Source organism: Hypanus sabinus, chromosome 2, assembly GCF_030144855.1.
Source record: "Hypanus sabinus isolate sHypSab1 chromosome 2, sHypSab1.hap1, whole genome shotgun sequence".
NCBI lineage: Eukaryota > Metazoa > Chordata > Chondrichthyes > Myliobatiformes > Dasyatidae > Hypanus > Hypanus sabinus.
In genome coordinates, this window is record NC_082707.1 from 72,811,677 (window position 1) to 72,837,626 (window position 25,950).

At 43.2% G+C, this 25,950-nt stretch overlaps 1 protein-coding gene across 1 annotated transcript in view; it reads left to right on the forward strand.

The window, feature by feature from the left end:
• Nucleotides 1-2,429: 2,429 nt before the first annotated feature.
• The window catches only part of LOC132403589 (uncharacterized protein DDB_G0292642-like), a 30,522-nt gene continuing 7,001 nt past the window's right edge, over nt 2,430-25,950 (forward strand). Inside the window, exons 1-4 of the mRNA XM_059987019.1 lie at nt 2,430-2,490; nt 7,794-7,891; nt 7,986-8,159; nt 20,126-20,492. Coding sequence (XP_059843002.1) covers nt 2,430-2,490; nt 7,794-7,891; nt 7,986-8,159; nt 20,126-20,492 — 700 coding nt within the window. The remainder of the gene's footprint in view (nt 2,491-7,793; nt 7,892-7,985; nt 8,160-20,125; nt 20,493-25,950) is intronic.

Below are 25,950 nucleotides of genomic sequence, written 5' to 3' on the forward strand. Positions count from 1 at the left end.
CCTCCCTGTGAGGAGGGGCAGTTCGTGGCTGGATTTGCCATGTTGACTTCATGCCACTGCGTGATTTAATATTATGACGCAGTTTAGTTGAAAGATGGAGTGTTATTTAATGCCTAAAGTTTAAAAGGTCATTGCCAGCAGTTTCTTTATAATACTGCTAGTTAAAAATCAGTGAAGAGTGAAGCTCGGAGTTCGGGAGTTAAAAGATTGAGGAAAGTCGATTTCGACGGTGAAACAGATTCGACCTTGTTTGATCCTCATTCGGAAGGAATTCGTTGACTGTGCCCGTGTTAATCCCTGTGAATAGCAGAAAGGATTGGGAACAGTTTTGTAAAGGAAAGGTCAGTGCCTTTAAGCCGTTTCATTTTATCTTCGTAAAATTCTTCGTGGGAAAAGAAGTTCGACTGGGAACTGCAACAACACGACATGAAAGAGAATTTAAATCATCTTAAAAAGTCTCTCCCTTAAATGGACTGTAAGCATTTTGAACTTTTGCAATACTACTTTGAAGAACTGTTTTTGCAACATCGCTTTAAGAACTGTTTAAGCTGCCGCACAGCAGCTGATTTCCGGTTACGTCAGTGATTGGTTTACTTTTGGGGGGTTTGTTTTTCAATGTTTAATAAATGTTTTGTTTGTTCTCAAAACCCCTGCCTCACTCATATATTTATTATGGCTGAATCCATAACATTACAGACATCCTTGAAAACAGAAACAAACCCCAAATAATGAATAACAGTAAAACATTAGAACCCAAAGAGCCCTCTCCCCTCCCATGCATCAACAGCAGCAGAGCATTCCTTCCCCCCCCCTTATTTCAGCAGGAAACATCAGCACCCACCACCCACCAAACGAGTAATGTCACCACCTCTCTGAAAATGTTCAACTCTTGAAACTAAACATGGAAAATATTCTAATTATGGCATAACACTACATTTTGTAATAACTAAGCAAGGGTTTGCACAAGAAAAAAACAGAACATTCCACACAATCTCTTCTGATTTCTTTGACTGTTCATTCTCTTCCATAGATGCTGCCTGATTCGCTGCATTCCTCCAACCCACCTTACACCCCGTCCCCGTATGGGTCCAGATCCCACTCCTTGCACTCTCTTCTGTCTCTTCTACACAAAGTGTTCAATTGAACTCAATTTCTCATTACAAACGCCAACGTATACACTGAAGGTATACCAAGCAACCACTCAAGATGCTGGAGGAACTCAGCAGGCCAGCGAGCATCTATGGAAAGGAGTAAATAGTCGATGTTTCAGGCCCAGATCCTTCATCAGAATATAAACCTAATCTACTTTTGGAAACACTATCTTATATAAACAAATTAAAGCCACAATTGCGTCTCATGCCTCTGAATAATATCACATGCGATACAAACACAGACCACTACAGTTCAATTCTTCTTCAGAGTGCATTTTCAATCTTCTGTTCTGTTGCTCCTCCAACTAGTTCCGTTATGACGAGTATTGTGGATTTGTCCCTGATCTGGTAATGGGAGAATGATTTCTTGTTTTCCAGTTGCTTGTCACTAAAAACTAGGCGCAGATCATCCACATTAACGACACCTTAAAAAGAGAGAAATTGAGAAAAGAGTGAACCAGCCCTGATTAATAAATAGTTAGAGATTTAAAATTAAACATATTCATGTACAGATTTGACTCAAGAAAACTGAATTCACAGTAAAGGAAACAATTCTGCCTCGATCGGCGAAGCTACATGTAATATCTAGATGCCCATTGTCAACTTCCTCTTTAAACTATCTAACCAGTTTTCATCTCAGAAACTGACATGAAATGTTATTCAAGTACCTAATAAAGATGGCATTTTGGTTATCAGCAATTTTTTAAACGTAACGATCTTCATCGCATTAAATTCAGCTTCCGACTCCCATATATCAACCATAATTCTTTCGCCTTTCAAGCCAATAACGCACACTTGATAGATCTTTCCCATTTTGATCTCAGCAACTTCGTTTGCTGCTGTAATACCCGTGAAGGTCTGTTTAAGTGAACTGAATTTAGTTTCACTTGCTTTACGGAACTCTGGCTGAAGGGCTGGGCTGTTCGGTGTTTTGTGAACCGGACTAGGGGAACGAAGTTAGCGAGTCAATGTCAGAAGGGGGCATAATGTCGGGATATCTCTGGGACAGTTGGGCATAAAACAGGGCAAACTTTCCGTATTTTTAACGAAACAACAAGAAGTGATCCAAATAAAATATTAAACACGAGGAAAAGGGATAATTCAGAGAAAAATTGCACCCGCAAGGAAGTTAAAGGAATTAACAGCCTCCTTTTCGAGGGCGTGGTTAGAGGGTTTACGTTTCACCGCACTTGTTTGGCGTAACCTACAATCGTAGTTCATGATCTACACAAACTCCCCTGTTGTGCAGGTGCATCGGATAAGAACAACTGCGGAGAAATGAGCCGCGGTTTCATTGACTACAGATTAAAATTTGTTAAGAGACCGGACGAGATCACAGGTAAAACATATATCACATCATGAGTAAAATAAGGACAGACCCCCAACGCCGAGTTTGGGTGGGCAAACTCTCTCTAGGACTTCTGCACAAGTTGCGGCCATCCCAGATTACGGTGCAGCTCGGAGCGGAAAGCGTACAGGCGTTTCTATGTTGGTCTTTGGCTGGGTCAAAGTCCCAGAATGGAAAGGGATCTCCAGCTTTGGCCAGACCTGGTTAGGTCGACTTGAATAGTGAGGGGTCGGTGTGTTGAGCGAGCTCTTAAAATCCAAAGTGTTTTGTGATATACTTGAACTATTTTTGGTTTGCTACGCAACAAAAGATGCCACTACGCTTCTGTGAAGAGAATTTGAAAGTCAGAGAGAGAAAACAAAACTATCTTTTTTTTCTGTCTTTAGCGGGCAAAGCTTATTTTTAAATAGCAACCCCCACGCCCACACCAGTTCTCGATTCTCCTACAAGTGAATCTCCTCCATATCCTGTCAAGGTCTTTCAGGACTTTTTATATTTAAATAAGGTCCCTCTCACATGCTCCCCTAAACTCAGTACATACAAACCACCGACTGTTCAACTTGTCTTCAAAAGACTATCTGCTAGCTCCGGGAATTAGTTCAATATACTGTACATTCCCTGAGCTGCTTCCAATGCATTTTTAGTCTTCTGAGTTTTGTTTCCCTTGTTAAGTCCGAATCAGTTCATTATCATTGTCTTAGTGAAAGTTGATGTTTTCGCAGATCATGTTGTTCATGAACTTGAAGCCGCTACGGTACCTGAGCGATGAGAGCGAGTTATTACAGTTTGAGGCGTCGAACTTCCGAGTTCATTTCGGGCTCCCCCTGGAAGGAGTTTGTACATTCTCCCAATAACCGTGTGGTAGCCTATAGGTCAATAAACCCATTAATGGTTTACGTACTCGATCAAGTATTAAGCTAACTATTGTTTACTATTATCATTTCTAATTTGTGTGTGTTTTATTTTTGTTACTTGTACTTGTCCTTCTGTGGATTAGCAATCAAACATTGTCGATTTATGTTGAGTTACTCTTTCCTCTTGTGTCTGTGGTATCCTGATGTGCTCCATCTGGTGTTCTTTGTTTCTGAATGTAAAATGGAAAGCCTGTTGGGTTTGAGATGTCAGTTATGGTTTGTAACAAAGTTCAAAACTCTGTCCCTTTGGGTAGGGAGTGGCTTCCTAACTATATGCCTCAGCCCAGAAAAGGACCAGTCCCATATCCTACATCACAGACCTATGACACAGGATTTGTCAGGAAAGTCTGCTATATTTGATGGGAATTCAGCAAAGTTGCTAAGATTTCAGTGTTCTACAAATATACTTTCAGGTAAGAATACAGCATATAACAGCTCTGACATTCCAACCTCATGTCCCAACCATCAATACAATCCCCTCTTCCAGTGATGCAGACTTGACCTGCAGGGTTTTGGCAAACTGAACGACAAGAGGACACAAACCAAATAAAACCATGAAAGGGAAGAGGGTCGCTAGATTATTATCATGGGACAACACACACAAAATGCTGGTGGAACACAGCAGGCTCTATAGGGAGAAGCGCTGTCAACGTTTCGGGCCGAGACCCTTCGTCAGGACTAACCGAAAGGAAAGATAGTAAGAGATTTGAAAGTAGTGGGGGGAGGGGGAAATGCAAAATGATAGGAAAAGACTGGAGGGGGTGGGATGAAGCTAAGAGTTGGAAAGTTGATTGGCGAAAGTGATACAGAGATGGAGAAGGGAAAGGATCATGGGACAGGAGGCCTCAGGAGAAAGAAAGGGGGAGGGAGCACCAGAGGGAGATGGAGAACAGGCAAACAACTAAATATGTCAGGGATGGGGTAAGAAGGGGAGGAGGGGCATTAACGGAAGTTAGAGAAGTCAATGTTCATGCCATCAGGTTGGAGGCTACCCAGCCGGTATATAAGGTGTTGTTCCTCCAACCTGAATTTGGATTCTTTTTGACAATAGAGGAGGCCATGGATAGATATATCAGAATGGGAATGGGACATGGAATTAAAATGTGTGGCCACTGGAAGATCCTGCTTTTTCTGGTGGACCGAGCATAGGTGTTCAGCAAAATGGTCTCCCAGTCTGCGTTGGGTCTCACCAATATATAAAAGTCCACACTGGGAGCACCGGACGCAGTATACCACACCAGCCGACTCACAGGTGAAGTGTCGCCTCACCTGGAAGGACTGTCTGGGGCCCTGAATGGTGGTGAGGGAGGAAATGTAAGGGCAGGTGTAGCACTTGTTCCGTTTTCAAGGATAAGTGCCAGGAGGGAGATCAGTGGGAAAGGCTGGGGGGAACCAAGTGAACAAGGGAGTCCTGTAGGGAGCAATCCCTGTGAAAAGCGGAAAGATGGGGGGAGGGAAAAATGTGTTTGGTAGTGGGATCCCGTTGGAGGTGGCGGAAGTTACGGAGAATTATATGTTGGACCTGGAGGCTGGTGGGGTGGTAGGTAAGGACAAGGGGAACCCTATCCCGAGTGGGGTGACGGGTGGATGGGGTGAGGGCAGATGTGCGGGAAATGGGAGAGATGTGTTTGAGAGCAGAGTTGATGGTGGATGAAGGGAAGCCCCTTTGTTTAAAAAAGGAAGCCATCTCCTTCGTCCTGGAATGAAAAGCTTCATCCTGAGAGCAGGTGCGGCGGAGATGGAGGAATTGTGAGAAGGGCCTTTTCGCAAGAGACAGGGTGGGAAGAGGAATAGTCCAGGTAGCTGTGAAAGTCTGTAGGCTTATAGTAGATATCAGTAGATAGGCCATCTCCAGAGATGGAGACAGAAAGATCAAGAAAGGAGAGGGAGGTGTCGGAAATGGACCAGGTAAATCTGAGGGCAGGGTGAAAGTTGGAGGCAAAGTTAATGAAGTCAACGAGCTCAGCATGCATGCAGGAGGCAGCTCCAATGCAGTCATTGATGTCACGAAGGAAAAGAGGGGGATGGATACCGGTATAGACTTGGAACATGGACTGTTCCACAAAGCCAACAAAAAGGCAGGCATAACTGGGACCCATACGGGTGCCCATTGCTACACCCTTGGTTTGGAGGAAGTGGGAGGAGCCAAAGGAGAAATTATTGAGAGTAAGAACAAATTGCGCTAGACAAAGGAGAGTGGTGGTAGAGGGGAATTGGTTAGGTCTGGAATCCAAAAAGAAGTGAAGAGCTTTGAGACCATCTGGGTGGGGGATGGAGGTATATAGGGACTGGACGTCCATGGTGAAAAAAAGACGGTGGGTGCAGGGAACTTAATATCATTGAAAAAATTCAAAGCATGAGAAGTGTCATGAACATAGGTGGGAAGAGATTGAACAGGGGGGGATAAGGCAGTGTCAAGGTATGCAGAAATGAGTTCAGTGGGGCAGGAGCAAGCTGAGACAATGGGTCTACCTGGACAGGCAGGTTTGTGGATCTTGGGTAGGAGGTAGAAACGGGAAGTGCAGGGTGTGGGAACTATGAGGTTGGTGGCAGTGGATGGGAGATCCCCAGAGCTAATAAGGTTAGTGATGGTATAGGAGACAATGGCCTGGTGCTCCTTAGTGGGATAATGATCAAGGGGTAATTAAGAGGAGGTATCAGAGAGTTTTCGCTGTGCCTTGGCCAGGTAGAGGTCAGTAGGCCAGACAACAACAGCTCCCCCCTTATCAGCAGGTTTCATAGTGAGGTTGCGATTGGCATGGAGGGAGCGGAGAGCAGAACGTTCGGAAGGAGTGACGTTGGAATTGGAACAGGGTATGGTGAAGTCAAGACGGTTGATGTCCTGTCGGCAATTAGCAAGTGCTACACCTGCCCTTACACTTCCTCCCTCACCACCATTCAGGGCCCCAGACAGTCCTTCCAGGTGAGGCGACACTTCACCTGTGAGTCGGCTGGTGTGGTATACTGCGCGCGGTGTTCGCAGTGTGGCCTTTTATATATTGGTGAGACCCGACGCAGACTGGGAGACCATTTCGCTGAACACCTATGCTCAGTCCGCCAGAAAAAGCAGAATCACACATTTTAATTCCACATCCCATTCCCATTCTGATATGTCTATCCATGGCCTCCTCTATTGTCAAAATAAATCCAAACTCAGGTTGGAGGACAACACCTTATATACCGGCTGGGTAGCCTCCAACCTGATGGCATGAAGATTGACTTCACTAACTTCCGTTAATGCCCCTCCTCCCCTTCTTACCCCATCCCTGACATATTTAGTTGTTTGCCTTTTCTCCATCTCCCTCTGGTGCTCCCCCCTTTCTTTCTCCCGAGGCCTCCCGTCCCATGATCCTTTCCCTTCTCCAGCTCTATATCACTTTCACCAATCACCTTTCCAGCTCTTAGCTTCATCCCACCCGCTCCGGTCTTCTCCTATCATTTTGCATTTCCCCCTTCCCCCAGTACTTTCAAATCTCTTACTATCTTTCCTTTTGGTTAGTCCTGACGAAGGGTCTCGGCCCGAAACGTTGACAGCGCTTCTCCCTATAGATGCTGCCTGGCCTGCTGTGTTCCACCAGCATTTTGTGTGTGTTGTTTGAATTTCCAGCATCTGCAGATTTCCTCGTAGTTGCTTATTATCATGGGAGTTGTGTTTGGGTGAGGAGTGGGTTGTTGAGATCTAGTCAACATATATAGAGAAATATATTGTGATTTCTTTGCCTAATTATGGCAGAAATAATTTGACTTATCAGTCACTATTAATAATTTGAAAGGATTTTCAAATCATAATGTTTCTTGCTTCTAATGTTTTAACAAATATCGACACTAAATTTAAGGTGATACTATTACATTGCCTTTGTTTAAAACCCTTGGATACTTCAGAGAGAACACAGAAATTAGTAGATGTTTAGAATGTGCTGCAATGGATGTGATGGAAACAGAATACAGCACCATTTCAAAAGTATTTATACAGACACATGAAGTGGAAGAGTTTGGCAGAACACAGACACTATGCAAGCAGATGGGATGAGTTTAACTTGGCTTCATGCTTGATGCAGCCAAGATGTACCTATGAGCAGTTTCCTGTTATGTACTTTTCTGTGTTCTATAACAAAAAACAACCCAGAGCTCCTTCAGGTCACCCCAGGATACACTCCAGTTAAAAAGAAAATATATGTTTTGTAACCATCGGTAAATCTATCCATTTCTTCACTCATATTTCTGGTAGTCTCTTTACCAATCAGATCAAATTTATTGAACCATTTTATTTTATCTAAGCAAATACTTTTAACGAAGGCACTGTTCAAGAAGTTGTGGTTGGTGTATACTTAAATTCTTAAACAAATTCTGTAGTAATTCCAACAAAATGTTCTATTGCAGGCGATGATGACCCAAATGTTTACAGAGTGGAAATGTCCTGTGGACACATTGTGGATCCCATTTCACTCACGGAATGGTGTCGGATCCGTATCAGCCAGGTGGATATCACAAACAATCCTTTCTGTTGTATCTCATGCTCACTCCACTTTTTAAATGGGAATGCTTTACAATATTTTTCAATGTCTTCTCCAGGGTCATTTCAAATTCCACTGCCCTGCAGTAATAGATGGGATAAATGAAGGCTGTGGAAAGGAATGGTCCTACATGGAGGTGTGCAGACATGCATTGCTCTCTGTTGAGGAACGACAGGATTTTGAAGAGAAGCTTGCCACTCTCGCCACTTCAAGTTACTATGAATTCAAACAGGTAAAGTGGACTGGTAGAACATAGAACATAGAATAGTACAGCACATTACAGGCCCTTCAGCCCACAATGTTGTGCCGACCCTCAAACCCTGCCTCCCATATATCCCCCCACCTTAAATTCCTCCATATACTTGTCTAGTTGTCTCTTAAACTTCACTAGTGTATCTGCCTCCACCTCAGACTCAGGCAGTGCATTTCATGCACCAACCACTCTCTGAGTGAAAAACCTTCTTCTAATATCCCCTTTGAACTTCCCTCACCTTACCTTAAAGCCATGTCCTCTTGTACTGAGCAGTGGTGCCCTGGGGAAGAGGAACTGGCTGTCCACTCGACCGATTCCTCTTGGTATCTAACTGCTAATAAATAGGGGTCATTACTGTATTTGTGAAAGCTGTGAAGTTTGGGATGGTGTAAGAGTCTGAAGAAATGAGGTAATATTCAGGGAGGTTGACAGGCAATGTTTTAAAAAGGATCCACTATATAACAGAAATTTCAACATAATAACCCAAGATTCTCACAAGGGTTTCCCAGATACTATAACAATGAACAGGTTAACTGACCATTTTTCTGCAAAAGAGAACTGAGAGATTACCTGATCAAAGGGTTTAAAATTATAAGGAGATTTGAAATGATCAATCTAGAGAAGAAATATTCACTTGTGGAAGAATACAATTTTAGATACCGTAATATAGAGCTTTCTTGAAGAAATCCCATCGGGAATTCAGGACAGACTAGAAAAAAATACATAGTAACTGAGATCAATTTCAAAGGAGGTGAGGAAGGTGAATGAGTGCATAAAGAAGTAAAGATACACAGAGGGGCTGACATGAAATAAACTGACAAGCTTTATATGTGAAAATGAAAAAAAAAATTCTTATTGGGGCGGCACGATAGTGTAGTGGTTCGCACAACACTTTACAGTACAGGTGACCTGGGTTCAATTGAGAGCTAGGTAATGTTACAGATCTAGAAGATGGTAAGGCAAACAGGTAGGAGCTTAAGAAGGAAATTAGGACAGTCAGACACAGTCATGAGAAGGCTCTGGCAGGCAGGATTAAGGAAAAACCCAAAGCATTCTACAAGAATGTGAAGAGCAAAAGGATAAGATGTGAAAGAATAGGACCTATCAAGTGTGACAGTGGGAAGTGTGTATGGAACCAGAGGAAATAGCAGGGGTAAATAAATAGTTTACTTCAGTATTCACTATGGAAAAGGAGCTTGGTGATTGTAGTGACGACTTGCAGCAAACTTAAATGCTTGAGCATGTAGATATTAAGAAAGAGGATGTGCTGGAGCTTCTGGAAAGGATCAAGTTGGATAGGTCGCTGGGACCAGATGAGATGTAACCCAGGCTACTGTGGGAGGTGAGAGAGGAGATTGCTGAGCCTCTGGTGATGATCTTTGCATCATCAATGTGGACGGGAGAGGTTCCGAAGGATTGGAGGTTTGCAGATGTTGTTCCTTTTTTCAAGAAAGGGAGCAGAGATAGTCCAGGAAATTATAGACCAGTGAGTCTTACTTCAATGGTTGGTAAGTTGATGGAGAAGATCCACAGCGGCAGGATTTATGAACATTTGGAGAGGTATAATATGATTAGGAATAGTCAACATGGCTTTGTCAAGGGCTGGTCCTGCCTAGCAAGCCTGACTGAATTTTTTGAGGATGTGACTAAACCAGGGGTGGGCAAACTTTTTGACTTGTGGGCCACAAAGGGTTCTAAAATTTGACAGGGGGGCCAGACCAGGAGCAGATGGATGGAGTGTTTTGGTAATACACCTCATAAGAGAAAATAAAATATCATGGGATATGTAGAAAACATGTGCTTTAATTTCAATTGACAATGAACAAATGCATTACAACAAAATATCTGTCTTTGATGTCACATGGTATTTAGCTATTTATTGAAATGACTTTTAAAACACTGAAAATTAAATGAATAAAATACAGCTTTTTTAATAGTAACAGTTATTATTTTAAAGCACTGTAAATTCTGTTATCCTTCAAGATATTATCATCATCACTCTCCTCCTGCCTGTCTTTATTTCAAAAACGGTAGGAGATGTAGGTCTCCTTCTTATTCAATTGTCCCCTGTGCCAAAACTCAACAACGACCAGCACAAGGACAGAACAATGACAGCGCGCCAGTATGCGGAGCGCGTTATTTGATCTGGAGCGCATTTTTTATTTTGAGAACGTACGTGCACCTGCGCACTACTCATGTCCATCACTTAACAGAAATGACATGTAACATGTAAGGCTTATTGAAAAAAATATTTTCAAATGCATTTTTTACATAACACAACGAAGAAACTTATTTTTAATTTCAGTGGGAACAGTGTTGGTGGTCTCCCTTTTTAGCCAGCGCATCAAAGTCTGGATTTAGTTTTGTTGTGGCGATTCTCAGGATGGATCTGAGGTGTTGGTCAGTTAACTTGGATCTGTGGCTGGCTTTGTTGATGTTCATGACGCTGAACGCCTGTTCACACAAATAGGTCGAGCCGAACAAAGAGTAAAGCGCAAATGTGGAGTAATACGCTGGTGTGCTACATGCAGCGCTAAAATTACAACAGAATCGGTAACTGCAGTCGAAGAAAAAAACTTTATTCAAAATCCCCAGCCTCACTTTTAAGCCTCCCTCAACCTGCCCCCCGTGGCGCAGAGGCTCCAAAGCTCTGTGCTCGCAAATCCCCGCAGGCTATCTCCCTTAGCCAGAACGCTGGCTAATTGTGAGCCGGTTCGGATGTGCCAGGAAATGGGTCGCCACAAATGTATATAGAGTGCGTCACCTATTGGGAAAACGCCAGAATTGCGGGGAAAAAACATTAACAAGGTTTATTAATATAATTTCATCAAGTTCTGTGGGCCGGATTAAAAAGCTTAACGGGCCGCATATGGCCCGCGGGCTGTAGTTTGCCCATGCCTGGACTAAACACATTGATGAAGGAAGAGCAGTAGATGTAGTGTATATGGATTTCAGCAAGGCATTTGATAAGGTATCCCATGCAAGGCTTATAGAGAAAGGAAAGAGGCATGGGATCCAAGGGGACATTGCTTTGTGGATCCAGAACTGGCTTGCCCACAGAAGGCAAAGAGTGGTTGTAGATGGGTCATATTCTGCATGGAGGTGGGTGACCAGTGGTGTGTCACAGGGATCTGTTTTGAGACCCTTACTCCTCCTGGTTAAGAAGGCATACAGTACATTGTCCCTCATCAATCATGGGATTGAGTTTAAGAGCTGAAAGGTAATGTTGCAGCTATATAGGACCCTGGTCAGACTCCATTTGGAGTACTGTGTTCAATTCTGTTCGCCTCTCTACAGAAAGAATGTGGAAGCCATAGAAAGGGTGCAGAGATTTACAATGATGTTGCCTGGTTTGGGGAGCATGCCTTATGAGAATAGGTTGAGTGAACTCGGACTTTTCTCCTTGGAGCAACAGAGGATGAGGGGTGACCTGATAGAGGGGTATAAGATGATGATAGGCTTTGATCGTGTGGATAGTCAGAGGCTTTTTTCCCAGGGCTGAAATGGTTTCCACAGGAGGGCACAGGTTTAAGGTGCTCGGGAGTAGGTACAGAGCAGATGTCAGGGGGATGTTTTTTACTCAGAGAGTAGTGAGTGCATGGAATAGGCTGCTGGCAACAGTGATGGAGGTGGATACAATAGGGTCTTTCAAGAGACTTTTAGATAGGTACAAGGAGCTTAGAAAAATAGAGGACTATGGGTAAGCCTCAGAATTTCTAAGGTAGGGACATATTCGGCACAATTTTGTGGGCCAAAGGGCCTGTATAGTGCTGTAGGTTTCTATGTTTCTATCTCTGTGTCTCAGGCTGAGGCCCTTCTTCTGGATTAGAAAGAGAGGGGGAAGATACCAAAATAAAAACATGGGGAGAGTGGAAGGAGGTCTAGCTTGAAGAAGATAGATGAATTCAGATGTGTGGAAAAGGTAAAGAGTTGGAGAAGAAGGACTTTCCCATCAAACACACTGTCATGGACCGGATTGGTTTCCCTTTAAATTTAGTTAGGTTGTGTTATGATCCGGACCTTTGAATTCTTGTTCCCTTCTAATTTCCTGTTTCACGCATCCCTCAAGCTTGGCCATTAAGGTGATCTGCTCTTGATTGAACCAGCAGTTTATAAGCCCCCCGCTTTAGCCATTCGGGACGAGAGTGATAAGGAGCATTGGCAAAGTCACCATTGCTACTACAAGCCAGAGTCACCATTGCTACTACAAGCCAGAGTCAACCAGCCTGAGCTGACTATGTTTCTAGCGGATGCAAGCCAGGTCCTTTCCTGCAGCGGAGTGCCAGCAATTCGCCTTCCCTTGCCAGAGTCCGGGTAAGGTTAAACCGCCAGGGGTGAGTTAAGAGCTACCGCAGCTTGGAACGAACTTGGGTATGGTGTTTCATGTCCTGTGTCTGCGTCTGTCCTTTGAAGAAGAAGAGTCCCGGCTCGATGCCTGACCTGAAGGTGGAGTCCTGGCTCGGTGTTTCATGTCCAAGTGTCCATGTTCTTGCTGTGGCGATCCAATTTCCAAGTGTCCAAGTCCTGGTTGCAGCAGTCCAAGTAAGTTCCCAGTGTCCAAGTCCTGGCCACGGCGATCCAATTTCCCGGTGTCCAAGTCCTGGCTGTGGCGATCCAAGTTCCCAGTGTCCAAGTCCTGGCCACGGAGATCCAAGTTCCCGGTGTCCAAGACCTTAGCCACGGCGATCCAAGTTCCCGGTGTCCAAGACCTGGCCGCGGCGATCCAAGTTCCCGGTGTCCAAGTCCTGGCCGCGGCGATCCAAGTTCCCGGTGTCCAAGTCCTGGCCGTGGCGATCCAAGTTCCCGGTGTCCAAGTCCTGGCCGCGGCGATCCAAGTTCCCGGTGTCCAAGTCCTGGCCGCGGCGATCCAAGTTCCCGGTGTCCAAGTCCTGGCCGCGGCGATCCAAGTTCCCGGTGTCCAAGTCCTGGCCGCGGCGATCCAAGTTCCCGGTGTCCAAGTCCTGGCCGCGGCGATCCAAGTTCCCGGTGTCCAAGTCCTGGCCGCGGCGATCCAAGTTCCCGGTGTCCAAGTCCTGGCCGCGGCGATCCAAGTTCCCGGTGTCCAAGTCCTGGCCGCGGCGATCCAAGTTCCCGGTGTCCAAGTCCTGGCCGCGGCGATCCAAGTTCCCGGTGTCCAAGTCCTGGCCGCGGCGATCCAAGTTCCCGGTGTCCAAGTCCTGGCCGCGGCGATCCAAGTTCCCGGTGTCCAAGTCCTGGCCGCGGCGATCCAAGTTCCCGGTGTCCAAGTCCTGGCCGCGGCGATCCAAGTTCCCGGTGTCCAAGTCCTGGCCGCGGCGATCCAAGTTCCCGGTGTCCAAGTCCTGGCCGCGGCGATCCAAGTTCCCGGTGTCCAAGTCCTGGCCGCGGCGATCCAAGTTCCCGGTGTCCAAGTCCTGGCCGCGGCGATCCAAGTTCCCGGTGTCCAAGTCCTGGCCGCGGCGATCCAAGTTCCCGGTGTCCAAGTCCTGGCCGCGGCGATCCAAGTTCCCGGTGTCCAAGTCCTGGCCGCGGCGATCCAAGTTCCCGGTGTCCAAGTCCTGGCCGCGGCGATCCAAGTTCCCGGTGTCCAAGTCCTGGCCGCGGCGATCCAAGTTCCCGGTGTCCAAGTCCTGGCCACGGCGATCCAAATTCCCGGTGTTCAGGTCCAAGGTCCGCATTCCTCCCGGTTCCAAGGTTCGTGTTCCTCTTTGCCCTCCTTGATCTTCCAGTTTTCTGTGTAGAGAGTATTAAACTCTATTTTATTGAACCTAAGAAAGACATGTTTATGCCCTGCTTTTGGGTCCTCCTCAAGCACCCTTGCTTCCACCTTGTAACACACACGGATAAATGGTTTATGGACTGTTGTTCAAAACTATGCGGATCCAAACTATGCGGAAGGTCCTCTACCTTGCAGAGGTCAGGAGGCAGGACCCAACTCTGGTCCATCAAAAAAGTGTATCCAACATCATCACTAACCTCATCAATTCTGGAAAACTCAAAGTTCCCTTATCCGGCACTGTTCATTTCTAGCTCCCACCCAAAATCCGCAAATCTGAGTGTACAAGTAGACCTACGTCTCTGCCAGCTCCTGACCCAAAGAACTTGTGTCCGCACACCTCGATTCCATTCTGTCCAACTTGATTTAGACCCATTCCAGCTATATCTGCAACACTTCACATGCTCTTGCTCTCTTCAACATCTTTCTATTCCCTGGCTTCGACCACCTTATTTTCACCATGGACATATATACAATCTACCCCCATCAAGAAGCCTTAAATCTTTCTGCAAAAAAGACCCAACCAGTTTCCCTCAAACCTAAACAATTTCTTCTTTGACTCCATCCAATATTTCCAAACTCAGGGGGTAGCTATGTTGTTTTGGTGCCTGTGGTTGCTTAGTGAATTCAGTCCTTTTTGTGTCCAGCTTAGTTGCCAGCCATTTTGCCGCTACACTGAGCTAGGATGCAAACTGTGTCATTTTCATGTTTGGCTGAGATTTGCTGGCCAAATGGTAATGGTAATGCTCCCCAACTCTTCCTGTGATACTTTGACAACTGCATTGGTACTGCTTCTGGCACCCTAGCTGAGCTCGTCAATCTCATCAACTTTGCCTCCAACTTCCAGCCTGCCCTTAAATTCACTTGATCCATTTCTAACACCTCTCTCCTCCCTTGATCTCTTTTTCCATCCCTGGATGGAAAATATCTACCCACAACTTTTATAAACCTACCATTTTCCACAGCTATCTTGACTATCTCTCTTCTCACCCTGTCTCCTGTAGAAATGCTGTTCTCTTTTCTCAGTTCCTTCATTTCTACTGTATTTGTTCCAGGATGAGGCTTTCCTTTCCAGGACATCACAGATGTCCTCCTTCTTCAAAGAACAGGGCCTCCCTTTCTCCACAATTGATGCTGCCCTCACCTGCATCTCTTTCACTTCCAGACACCCACTTGTGAACAGGAGTTGAATTTCTCTTGGCCTCACCTATTATTCTCCACAACTTCCACCATTTTCAGTACTACCCCAACACATATTTACCTCCAACCCCAGTCTCTGCTTTCCACAGGGATCGCTTCTTCTTTGATTCACGTGTCCATTCATCCCTCCCTTCTAATCTCCATTGATGAGATCCGATAAAAATTGGGGGACCACTTTGCTATGCACCTCTTCTCCACTGCCAAGAGCAGGATTTCCCCTTGGCCGAACACTTTAATTCCTATTCCCATTCATTTTCTGATATGTGGCCCATGACCTCCTCTTTTGCCATGATGAGGCTACTCTCAGGGCAGGGGAGTAACAACTCGTGTTCTGTCTGGGTAGTCTCCAACCTGATGGCATGAACATCGATTTCTCCTTCCAGTAAATCTTTTCCTTTAACCTTATCAAAGGGCATAAGACATGGGAGCAGAATTCAGTCCTTCGAGTCTGCTCTGCCATTCCATCATGGCTGAATCTGGATTCCACTCAACCACATCCACCTGCCTCCTCACCAAATCCTTTGATCCTCTGACTGATCAGATGATGATCAACTTCCACCTTAAATATACACACGGATGGCTAAAAAAGTTCCTCCTTAACTCGGTTCAAAGGGTCACCCCTCAATTTTGAGGCTATGCCCTCCTGTTCTAGATATCCCCACCCTAGGAAACATCCTCTCTACATCCACCCTTTCTAGTCCCTTCAACATTTGGTAGGTTTCAATGAGATTTCCTTGCATTCTTCTAAATTCCAGTGAGTACAGGCCCAAAGCTGCCAAACACTCCTCTTCTTCTATTCCCCACTCCGACCTCTCCTCACCTGCCTATCACTTCCTCCTGGTGCCCACTCCTACTTCCCTTTCTCTCATGATCCACTCTCCTCTCCCATCAGATCCCTTCTTCTACAGCCCTTTACCTTTGTCACCCACCTGGCTTCACCTATCACCTTCTAGCTAGTCCTCCTTTCCCTCTCCCACCTTAATATTCTGGTGACTTTTCCTTCCTTTCCAGTCCTGAAAAAGTGCCTTGGTCCAAAATGTCAACTGTTTATTCATTTCCATAGCCTCCTGACCTGCTGAGTTCCTCCAACATTTTGTGTGTGTTGCCCTGGAGTTCCAGCATCTGCTCATTCTCTTGTGTTTAAGCTTTATATGTGGATTATACACACCCAGGTATTGGCTTGCTTCTAAACTGTTAACTCTGTAGCATGATTCCACCAATAGTTCTACACAGATTTATCAGCATTTTTTTAAATCTCAGACTTACCGATTATCAATCCCTCAGTTATGTTCTAACAATGGATTCTGCATGAATGCTCTTAGAAGGAGCTTGTGGAATTCACAGTATGTAGATTAGAAAAATAGTTCGCTGACCTTGCATCAGGTTAGAGAAGATACAGGACCCATGAACTTTTCAGTGGAAATTGTTGGTGGAATGAAGATATTGCATACCTTCAGTTATTTGCATGTTACCCTCACTGCCAGTGGCACAGGAAGCAATCTACAGATTACTACCCTGGGGGGTCCTGCTTTTCAGCTTTCTACTTAACTCACCAAATTCTCTCTTCAGGACCTCCTCCCTTTTCCTATCTATCTTATTGGTGCCAATCTGTATCATGATGGCTTACCCTGCCTCTTTAGAATGTCATGGACTCAATCTGAAATGGTTCTGACCCTGGCACCATCTGAGGCAACATACCATTTAGGTGTCTCTATCATGTTCACAGAATCTACTGTCTACACATCTAACTATCGAATCCCCTATCAATACTGCAGTCCTCTTCTCCTCCATTCTCTTCCAAGCCACAGCTTCAGACTCTCCTGACTTTACACCATCTTTATATTATATTGTCAAGATCAGCAAAGACAATGAACCAAGAATGGGAAAGATTTAGAGAGCTATGGGCCAAACTCAAGCAAATGAGCATATCTGTCTGGTGGGGGGTGGGGGGTGTTGGGATGCTACTACACAGGATTGAAAGAAACTGCACAAAGTTGTGAACTTTGCTTCACCATGAGCACCAGCCTCTGTAGCATCTCGGATATCTGAAAGGAGCGATGACTCAAAAAGGTGGCATTCATCATGAAGGACTTTCATCACCCAGTACATGCCCCCATCAGGGAGTTATAGGAGCCTGAGGGCACACACTCAATGATTCAGAATCAGCTTCTTCCCCTCTACCATCAGATTTTTGATTGGACATTGAACCCATAAACTCTCCCTCACTACTTTTTTATTTTAATTTTTACACTTCATACTTTGTTTAACTACTTAACATATATATTTATTGTAATTCATGGTTTTCTCTCTGTTCTTATTTATTGCATTTAGCGCTGCTACAAGAACTACAAATTTCACAACATATGATAATGATATTAAAACTGATTCTGATTCTGAAATGAGATCAGTTTAGATGGACGGCTCGGTTTGCACAGAGCAGTTGGACCAAAGGGCTTGGAATCTATGACTCAAAGATGTGATTCCACTGTAAACCAATGTAAGGGGAAAAACAGTCTTGCTCGGTGGTATAAACCCATTTCACCAAAGAATTGATCATCAGTTCTTGATCTACAGATGTTGTCAGGGAAAAGTACGGAAGAAATCTGGCAAATGTTCAGGGGATATTTGTGTGGAATCCTGCATCGGTATGTTCTAATGAGCCAGGGAAGTTATGGTAAGATACAGGAACCATGGTGTACAAAGGCTGTAATAAATCTAGTCAAGAAGAAAAGAAAAGCTTACAAAAGGTTTGGCGAACTAGGTAATGTTAAAGAACTAGAAGATTATAAGGCTTATAGGAAGGAGCTTAAGAAGGAAATTATGAGAGCCAGAGGGGGCCATGAGAAGGCCTTGGCAGGCAGGATTAAGGAAAACCCCAAGGCATTCTACAAGTATGTGAAGAGCAAGAGGATAAGACATGATAGAATAGGACCTATCAAGTGTGGCAGTGGGAAAGTGTGTATGGAACCGGAGGTAATAGCTGAGGTAATTAATGAATACTTCACTTCAGTATTCACTATGGAAAAAAGATCTTGGTGATTGTAGTGATGACTTGCAGCAGACTGAGAAGCTTGAGCATGTAGATATTAAGTAAGAGGATGTGCTGGAGCTTTTGGAAAGCATCAAGTTGGATAAGTCGCTGGGACTGGATGAGATGTACCCCAGGCTACTGTGGAAGGTGAGAGAGGAGATTGCTGAGCCTCTGGTGATGATCTTTGCATCATCAATGAGGACGGGAAAGGATTCGGAGGATTGGAGGGTTGCAGATGTTGTTCCTTTATTCAAGAGAGGGAGTAGAGATAGCCCAGGAAATTATAGAGCACTGAGTCTTACTTCAATGGTTGGTAAGTTGTTGGAGAAGATCCTGAGAGGCAAGATTTATGAACATTTGGAGAGGTATAATATGATTAGGAACAGTCAGCATGGCTTTGTCAAGGGCAGGTCATGCCTTATGAGCCTGATTGCATTTTTTGAGGATGTGACTAAACACATTGATGAAGGAAGAGCAGTAGATATAGTGTATATGGATTTCAGCAAGGCATTTGATAAGGTACCCCTTGCTAGGCTTATTGAGAAAGTAAGGAGGCATGGGATCCAAGGGGACATTGTTTTGTGGATCCAGAACTGACTTGCCCACAGAAGGCATATAGTGGTTATAGATGGGTCATGGAGGTCATTCACCAGTGGAGTGCCTCAGTTATCTATTCTGGGACCCTTACTCTTCACGATTTTTATAAATAACCTGGATGAGGATGGTTTAGTAAGTTTGCTGATGACACAAAGATTGCAGGTGTTGTGGATAGTGTGGAAAGCTGTCAGAAGTTACAGCGGGATATTGATAGGATGCAAAACTGTGCTGAGAAGTGGCACATGGAGACCAGCCCAGATAAATGTGAAGTGGTTTATTTTGCTAGGTCAAATGTAATGGCAGAATATAGCATTAGTGGTAAGACTCTTGGCATTGTGGAGGATCATAGGGATCTTAGGGTCCAAGTCCATAGGACACTTAAAGCAGCTGTGCAGGTTGACTCTGTGGTTAAGAAGGCGTACGGTGTATTGACCTTCATCAATAGTGGGATTGAGTTTAGGAACTGAGAAGTAATATTGCAGCTATATAGGACCCTGGTCAGACCCCATGGAGTACTGTGCTCAGTTCTGGTTGCCTCACTACAGGAAGGATGTGGAAGCCATAGAAAGGGTGCAGAGGAGATTTACAAAGATCTTGCCTGGATTGGGGAGCATGTCTTATGAGAATAGGTTGAGTGAACTCCACCTTTTCTCCTTGGAGCGACGGAGGATGACAGGTGATCTGATAGAGGTGTACAAGATGATGTGATGCATTGCTCGTGTGGATTGTCAGAGGGTTTTCCCTACGGCTGAAATGCTTGCCACAATAGGACACAGGTTTAAAGTGCTGGGGAGTAGGTACAGAGAAGATGTCAGGGGTAAGATTTAACTCCGAGAGTGGTGAGTGCGTGGAATGGGCTACCGGCAATAGTGGTGGAGGTGGATACGATAGGGTCTTTTAAGAGACCTTTGGATAGGTACATGGAGCTTAGAAATATAGAGGGCTATGGGTAAGTCTTGTAATTTCTTAGGTAGGGACGTGTTCAGCATAACTGTGTGGGCTGACGGGCCTGTATTGTGCTGTAGGATTTCTGTGTTTCTATGTTTCTATGTTTATCAGTTGAATATCACTCCAGAAATCTCTCAATGTATTTAGTACTTAGAAACTTAGAAATTTGCTTAAACATAATACCTATGGGGGGGGGGGGGGGTGGAACTAGATATTATTACTGTGATAATCATTTCATATCTAAATTGCAGCAAACTTTCAATTTCTGTGGAACATCAAAATTTATCAATACAGGAGATGAGATAACATTAATTTTGAAGAAGCACATTTAAAAGCTAAAATTACATTATTATATACAGTGTATTATCAGAAGTGCATGTTCTTAATTATTAATTTCATCATGTCTTTGTTAAGTGTCCTAGGTGTGGGAATTATGTGGGACGGAACGATGAGATGAACATATCAGTGACCTGTTCAGTCTGCACGGCCAATGATGAAAACCCATTTGAATTTTGCTGGCAATGTATGAAGAAGTGGAAAGGCCCAGCTCCACGCTCTGATAAATGTGACAATGAAGGATGTATTAATATCCAACTGGAAACCCTGAAGAATTGTGACACAAAATCTTTACCTTACAGCAATATTCAAAATTGTCCTATAATTTGTGCTTGTCCCACTTGTAGTTTGCTTATAGAACATAAAGAAATGTGCAAATATGTCGTGTGCATCAGATTCCATGAGGAATTTTGCTTTGCCTGCCTTAGCACAAAGGCAATTTGCAGTGGGTCATCTGAGTATTCTCTTCATTGTACTATACCTGTAGCCCCAAGGCAAACAAGTATTCCAGTGTGGAATCGTACTCAAGATCAGACCTCCAATTTCACATCAGATTCAGACTCATTTGGCAATCCAAGTCCCACCCCAAGTCCCACCCCAAGTCCCACCCCAAGTCCCACCCCAAGTCCCACCCCAAGTCCCACCCCAAGTCCCACCCCAAGTCCCACCCCAAGTCCCACCCCAAGTCCCACCCCAAGTCCCACCCCAAGTCCCACCCCAAGTCCCACCCCAAGTCATATTCTGACTGCTATTCAAAATCCCACTCAAAGTCCTGTTCAGAACCCTTCTTTAGATTCTAATTCTAATTCTAATTGCACAATTCTACAGGTAATCAATCTAGATCAGAGATTGCTGAAAGTACAAAAAATGCAGAACAGTCAGTTAAACTTTGTTAGAGCATATTATGCAATTTGTTTGACCCTTCGTTTTCTTGTGACAGATTGTATCAGTCATTGTTCCCAACGATTTTGACCTACAACCACAGAATACTATTTGGAAACTAAATTCAAGTCTACTCAATGATCTGTACTTTAAGGAACAGATTAAAAAAGAAATTGGTCTCTACTTAGAATTTAATGATAATGGAGAAGTTTCACCTCCCATTTTATGGGATACTCCGAAGGCTGTCTTAAGATGGAAAATTATATTGATAACTTGATATAAGAAAAATAAGGAATAAAACATTAGAGGAATTACAAAGTTGGCTGAAGGAACTAGAGAAAAACACAAATTGAATTTGGCACAGGATACATTAGGGGAAATTAAAAGAATTAGGAATTAAGTTAATAGTTTGGCTACGCAAGAAATCAGGTAACATTTAATGTTTCTGAAACAGAGACGTTATGAAAGTGGATCAAAGTCTATGAAAATATGGGTATGGAAACTGAAAAAAAAAGGATAGCAGAAAATACAATTCACAGAATTAGGGACCCAAGAATGAAAATGATAAAAAATAAGCTGAGAAGAAGCTTTTGAAGCTGAGAAAAAATAAGAAGCTTTTGAAGTGTTTTACAAAACTCTGTATTCCAAAGTTCCAGGGGGAAGCATAACCCAAATTGACACCTTCTTGAATTCTCCAGAGTTATCCACTTTAAGCTAAGAACAAAATAGAACAATGACTGCTGACATAACTGAAGTTGAATTAAAAGCTGCGATTAGTAGGCTTAAATTAAGCAGTCACCAGGATCAGATGAGTATACGGCAGAGTGGTACAAAGAATTTTAAATTAAGTGGATGCTGAAAAAGCAGTTGATTCGGTTAATTGGAATTTTCTTTACAGAATTTTACATAGATTTGGTTTCCAAGACACAATTATTAAAACTATACAGACACTATATGACAGCCCTACTGCTAGGATTAAAATCAATGGATATTTATCAAATAGTCTTACCCTAGAAAGGGGCACGAAACAGGGTTGTGAATGGTCACCACTAATCTTCATGTTATATCTGGAACCATTAGCTCAATACATCAGACAAAATGAAGATAGCAGGGGAATTACTATTAAAGGGACAGAGCATAAATTGGCTTGTTATGCGGATGACATTTTGATCTATCTAGGGCAACCAACATACTCTTTACCTAAATTGATGCAATCCTTTGAACAATATGGTCAATTATCGGGATACAAGATCAACATAGATAAAACCCAGTTACTTTCATATTACTATAGCCCACCAAGAGAAATTGAAAGTAGATATCCCTCAGCATGGCAAAAAGAATCTTTCAAATATTTGGGCATCATTATGCCAAAAGATTTGGCAAAATTATCAGAATGTAATTATCAGCCTTTATATAAAAAAATTAAGGAAGATGCGGCAAGATGGAGCCTGATTCCTTTTGTCAGTCTCAGTTCAAGGATTGAGTCTATTAAAATGAATGTACTACCCAGGCTGTTATATCTCTTTCAGACCCTACCAATAGAGATTAATCAATGAATGGAACAAGGTGTTATCAAGGTATATATGGCAGGGTAAATGGCCTAGAGTTCATCTCAAAACTTTGCAATTTGCAAAGGAAATGGGGGGATGGGGCTTACCTTCTCTTAGAGATTATTATTTTGCAGCACAGTTGAGAGCTGTGGTATGTTGGTGCAACCCATCATAAGACACTCAATGGAATAACAGTTCTTTGCAACATAATGATAGAAAGAACACTGTTCAGTTTTGAAATGTTTGAAGAGAAACACTTATTAGAAAAACAAGATTTTATCAGTATTTACAGATGCGACAGTATGTTAATAATATGCTTAAAAATGTAACCAAGGCGAGTATTTGGAAAAACATATAATTCAGATAATGGTAGTAGAATCATTTCAAGGATGTATAGGGGGTTGTCAAATTTTAAAACACATTCGACTTCATACATTAAAACAAAATGGGAGAAGGAATGAGGGATAATTATATGTGAGGAAGAATGGACAACAAAATGGAGATATCAATGGAAGTGTACCAGTTCACAGAAATGGAGGGTGTTTGGATGGAAAAACTTGATAAGATATTTTATTACACCCTCTCAGAAATCCCATTATGATAGTAACCTCCCTGTTTACTGGAGAAATTGTGGAAATGAAAATGCAAATCATTATTATATTTTTTGGGACTGCCCTGTTATCAAAGACCATTGGAGGGGGATACACCATGTCCTACAAGACATCTTTAAATGTGAAATACCTTTAGAGAGTAGGACCATTATTTTGAATATATACCTCAAGAATGTTTGAAAAGAGATAACTATTTACTGAATATACTGTTGGTGGCTGGTAAAGAGACTCTTACTAGGAAATGGTTATCACAGGAGAGCCCAACTTTAAATACATGGATGGAAATTACAATGGACATTTACAAAATAGAGAAGATAACAGCATCTGTTAACCATAAGCTGGAACAATTTGATTCATACTAGGAAAAATGGTTTAACTACATAATACCTCAAAGGCCTGATTTTATTCTCACAAATCAATGATTTGTTGTAAAAAAGATCACTCCCTACTTGTACATTGTTTTTTGCTTTTGCTTGTTTTTTCTTTCCACTCTTTTCTATAAATGTATACATCAGATAAATACTATGTGGAGATTTATGACATATATGATTATATGATGTATATGTACAATGTCTGAAATAGATCTTATGGAAATGTTTGTTGATGAACTTCAATGAAAATAAAATTACAAAAAAAATTAAATGAAAAAATGGAAACAGGAACAATATTAAATTGTAACTGAGGAGACGGAGAGCTTATCCTTCAGAGATGTATACAGTCTTGAGACAAAGGTGAAGAAGTGAATGGTAAAATGTAACAGACACCTGAAGAGCAACTTCTTCATGCAGAAGGAGGTGAGTGTATGAAACCTGTTGCCAGAGAAATTACTTGATGAATGAGTTGGGTGAAAGGGCCTGTTCCTATGCTGAAATACTCTATCAATCTATGATTGTTGCCCTTCACAATGGTTTAAAAATGTATTGCTTGCATTTAAGTATGCTGCTCATATATTTAGTAATTCCTTACATTAAAATCACCTTACAATACAATTAACAGATAATAATGATATTAGAAGATAGTTTATAGTTATAACATTGCTAAAGCCTTATCTCTGCTAAGATATATCTAAGAGCTGTTTCTAATATTTACATCATTTTAATCAATGGTAAACCTAGTGTTAACCTGCTACCAATATAGTGGTATGGTTAACATTTGTAATGATAGCATTCCCACTTCCTTCTGCTGTACTGCTCACGTCAACTAGCTTTTATCTCTGTCTCCAGTCACTGCACCAGAACTTTTGCCGGCCATCTGACACGTACACCAGCAGTGTTCTGCAGAGATCAGAAGGCCGGCAGATCGGCCTACAAGATGTATGTGTAAACTTGCTGAGAAACATTGGGTGTGGTGCATTGCCAATTTTTTTAACTTGACTTCTCTTGTTCCACTGTAGTTCCACTGAGTCGGCTGACATCTAATGCACAGACATCAGACAGGGTGAATGGGGGATCCAGGGAGACAAGGTATCAGAGCTCAACATACCCAGACAGAGTCTATACACTGCAATTGTGATAAGCTGTCTTTACTCCTGCATTCATATCATTTCTCGATAAAGCCCAACAGTTGTCTACCTAAGTGGAGTTTAGGGGGACGACGGCATCTAACGCTGACTCCTTTGGTTGCATCTTCAGAATCAGCTCTATTTCTGTCTTTGATATCTCTTTTTTCTTCCTTTTCAAGGTTCTTTTAAAAGACCCTCACCGGGAGTTACATACTGACTCTGGTTCTTTGTGGAAACAGGACCCATCCTTAGGGCCTCATGACCAGCCGCTTTTCGATATGCCAAGGATGTGGACTGGAAGACTAGAGCACCTTCAGTGTGGCAGATTTCCGTAGCTCTGGATGCGGGCAGACATAAGGCCGCTGCCGCTGCCTGATGCATCATGGGAGAGGGAAGATCAAAAGTAGTGAGCTGGCTGCAGGCTGTCTGCCCAGAGACCCGAGTTATTTGGGCACAGAGCTCCGAAAATGCAACGCAACTGGCTTTTAACACCGTAAATCAGCGAGCTGCTTTGTTATGCTTTTCCTCTCACTGTGAAACAAGAACATCTATTTTTCCTATACGAGGGAGAGAGATAGCCTGCGGTATGTTGAATTGCCAGGTGAACGAGTCATCTTTGGGGTATTGCAAGTCTGTGTCTTACTGATGATTTGCTGCATGCTTGAGTGCTTGGTGAAGTGTACCGATGCTTTGTGCTGGTGGGGGGGGGGGGGGAGATCATTGATTTGCTGCTTATGCATGGGAGTGGGAGTTGGAGGGGCTTTGGGGTTCTAACATTTAACTATCATTCACTCTTTGTGGTACTCCTCTTTTTGTGGATGTTTGCAAAGAAACGAATTTCAGGATGTGTATCATATATATTTCTCTGACATTAAATGTACCTTTGAAACTATTATATACTTGTTTCACCTGCACTTTGGCTTTGATTGACTTCAGTGTGAGAACCCCTGGGATCCTTTGAACATCAACCTTATTCAATCTCTCAACATTTCAAACACTCTACTTTTCTGTATTGTGCCACATTCCTGAGCCCTCAGTCAATTTGTCTTCATCCCACTGAAACCCCATTTCATTCTCCTTCAGATTCTTCATCCAACCCAGTTATGTCTGGTCAGCAAACCAAGAAATACAACATTTGATCCTCTCAGTCAAAATGTTGCTGTAGTTCCTGAAAGGTTGAATGCCAAGTGCTGATCCCTGCTGTAACCGATCAGACACAGTCTGACAACCTGAGAGGGACATTCATTCCTACTCCTCGGTTTCTGTCCAATTACCAGTTCCCAATTCATGTCAGAGTATTACACCTCACTCCAACTGTCTTGACCAGGTCTTCTACGGGTCTACCAGGTCTTGAAAGCC